Here is a 3,097-nt window from a genome sequence, read left to right as displayed (position 1 = left end):
ATAGAGGTTCCCCATTCCCTACACAAACCCTTATAGAGCTCATCATTACCTATACAGACCTCTATAGAGTTCCTCATTACTTATACATACCTAATAAAGGCTCCTCATTACCTATACAGACCTTTATTGAGCTCCTCAATTCCTTTATAGAACTAATAAAGGCTCCTCATTACATATACAGACCTTTATTGAGCTCCTCATTACAAATACAGGCCTCTATAGAGCTCCCTATTACTTATACAGACCTCTATAGAGCTCCTCGTTACCTATGCAGACCTCTATAGAGGTCCACATTACCTGTACAGACGTTTATAGATATTCTCTTTACCTATACAGACCTCTATAGAGTTCCTTATTAACTATACAGACATCTAAATAGATATTTTTTCAAGGCCTCATATAGTGGCCCACTGGCGATTTTTAAAAAAATACTTACAAACTACTCTTGCTCCGCTTCACCAGCTTCTTCCTTCGCAACTCCTTCTTATCGATGGCCGTCAAGATATTACGCTGGCCCTTACGTGACTTGGAGCTACATGGTGGCTTTTGATGTTGTGGCTTGCTCTGAGGACCATCATCATCATTGCTAGAGGTTGATATGGACTCTTGATTTTCAACTTGTGTACCATAACCACAATCGGATAGTTCCGATTGTGACGAGGGGCATTGTCGCTTCTGGGGACCACATTTACCCATTGTTAGCTTGACATGTGCCGAATGGGGTGTTTTCTGTTGATTCTGACTTTTTGGACATGGTTCCATTAATTCCGGATCGTTGGCCATTAATGGTAATGGAGCAACTGTTACGCATGCTGTGGGCTTAGTAATAGGTAAGGCTGGTGGAGCCATAAAATTGTCACTGTCGGACATTTTGGAAGTGCTTGAATTCGATTCAGCTGGTTGTTGTAATTGTTGTTGTGGTTGTTGTTTGTTTGATGTTGTTGTTTTAGTTTCCGTTGCATCGTTGTTATCAATTTTATTGTTATTTTCCTTTTTCATTTTTGTCGGCGACGAAGGGCAGGTACCCTGTTCCGATTCCTTTTGGGACCAATTTGAATTGTTGTTGGATTCTTGATTGGTCTTCTTCTTCATACTGAGATCGGTTGCCACTTCGGTGGCATCACCATTGTCAGCTGGTACTCGTAGCATGGCATTTTGATATTCTTGGCCCTTACGACTTACCTCTTGCAATGTGGCTTCGGTTTCTTCGCGCAAAGCCTGACGACGATCCTCGGAGCTGACGTTTTTCTTGGTACCGCCACTGCCTGCAATGGGATAAATGAAAAGTGTTAGTAACTCTTTGAAATGACATTAATGTTGCTCTACCATTATCCGATGAATCCGATGTAGGATCCGATGTCAGCATGGGACTCGAATCACAGCTACCCTGCTTGGGAGGCGAGGTGTTACTCTCATTATCCTCCGAACTTTCCGATAGCGAAGCTTCAAACCACATATTCAATAGCTTCTGCAGGGTACTAACATGCTGATCCTTATACATGAGGGCGATCAGCTGGACCAGTGTAACACCCCATACCGCTCGCTGGGGGCATGTCATAAGGTACAGCAACAATTTATCTATACTCTGAATAAATAAATTCCACAAAATTGTATTTTGCATAGAGACCACATGGGTTCCACCCGATTGGTTATGGGCCGCCGTGGACATGATGTAGTTGCCTCTCGGTTCGGGTATATGCAAAATATTACGCAACAACAATAAACAATTATTGATTTGTTCACATTTCTTGGCCGATAACTTTGAATCGGATTCCAAAATCCGCGTCATATATTCCACAACACATTTTGTACTTTTCGGATCGGTAAAGGCCTCCTTGCTCGTGTGCAATAAATTATTCAATTCGAAGATTGTGTATCGGCCCACTTCGGTCCGATACATAACATCCACGGAGAAGAGGCATTCCACGGGCGCGGTGAGGTTTACCAATATCCTTATAACCGAATCGAATACCTCCTCATCTTTGGCATTTTCCAACAGGGGTAGCAAATCGGATTTAACATTTTTACCAAAACCTACAGCTCGACGAAATGTTCGTAGGGTTTGATCTTCATAGGTCAATTTAAAGTCAATTTCTTCCAATGTTTCTGGAAAGTGCAGCATTGTTAGTTGTCAAGTAGTTTTTGGTGTTCGGATGGCGTTAGCAATGGACTTACCTAGAACCTTATCACTTACAACATAGGTATCTCCCATGAGGGAGCCCAGTGAGGAGAAAGCACTATATAGCTGAGGCGTTTCTAATAGCCAGTCCATTACAACAAAATATAATCGAAAATTTACGTTTGTAGTTTAAGATCTTCGTCTGTGGCATTCATTTGGAATGGTTGTGGCAATACGAAAGGGCCGGGGTGCTGGAAGAAATTTAAAAAAACATAAAAGTGAGGTTAGAAAAATTAATAAAAAATTTTAATATATTCTTTAAAAATCCACGCCTATTTTGCCAGATTGAAAAATATTCCTTAAAAAATCCACACCTTTTTTGGTAGCTAAAAAAATATTTATTAACAAATCCTATAGAGCTCCTCATTACCTATACAGACCTCTATAGAGCTCCTCATTAGTTATACAGACCTCTATAGAGCTCCTCATTACTTATACAGACCTCTATAGAGCTCTCATAACTTATACAGACCTCTATAGATCTCCTCATTACTTATACAGACCCCTATATAGCTCCTCATTACTTATACAGACCTCTATAGACTTCATCTTTGCCTATATAGACTTAATCTTTGACAATACAGACCTCTATAGAGATCCTCATTACTTATACAGACCTATATAGAGATCCAGTATTCATCTTTGACAATACAGACCTCTGTGGAGATCCTCATTACTTATACAGACCTATATAGAGATCCAGTCTTCATCTTTGACAATACAGACCTCTGTGGAGATCCTCATTACTTATACAGACCTATATAGAGATCCAGTCTTCATCTTTGACAATACAGACCTCTATAGAGATCCTCATTACTTATACAGACCTATATAGAGATCCAGTCTTCATCTTTGACAATACAGACCTCTATAGAGATCCTCATTACTTATACAGACCTATATAAAGATCCAGTCTTC

The 3,097-nt window shown here is 40.2% G+C and overlaps 1 protein-coding gene across 1 annotated transcript; it reads right to left on the bottom strand.

Moving 5' to 3' along the window:
* Positions 1 to 432: 432 nt before the first annotated feature.
* On the bottom strand, positions 433 to 2,358 carry LOC133328033 (protein timeless-like). The gene is made up of 3 exons (XM_061536582.1): positions 2,176 to 2,358; positions 1,327 to 2,106; positions 433 to 1,265 (listed from the first exon to the last, which is right to left on the bottom strand). Exons 1-3 carry the CDS (start codon positions 2,270 to 2,272, stop codon positions 433 to 435), a joined length of 1,710 nt encoding a protein of 569 aa, XP_061392566.1. The 5' UTR covers positions 2,273 to 2,358.
* Positions 2,359 to 3,097: the final 739 nt, after the last annotated feature.

The sequence above is a fragment of the Musca vetustissima genome, unplaced genomic scaffold (genome assembly GCF_032173495.1).
Source record: "Musca vetustissima isolate MV318-11 ecotype Yass unplaced genomic scaffold, APGP_CSIRO_Mvet_v1 utg212726, whole genome shotgun sequence".
In the NCBI taxonomy this organism is placed as follows: domain Eukaryota; kingdom Metazoa; phylum Arthropoda; class Insecta; order Diptera; family Muscidae; genus Musca; species Musca vetustissima.
This window is presented reverse-complemented; position numbering and strand designations above follow the sequence as displayed.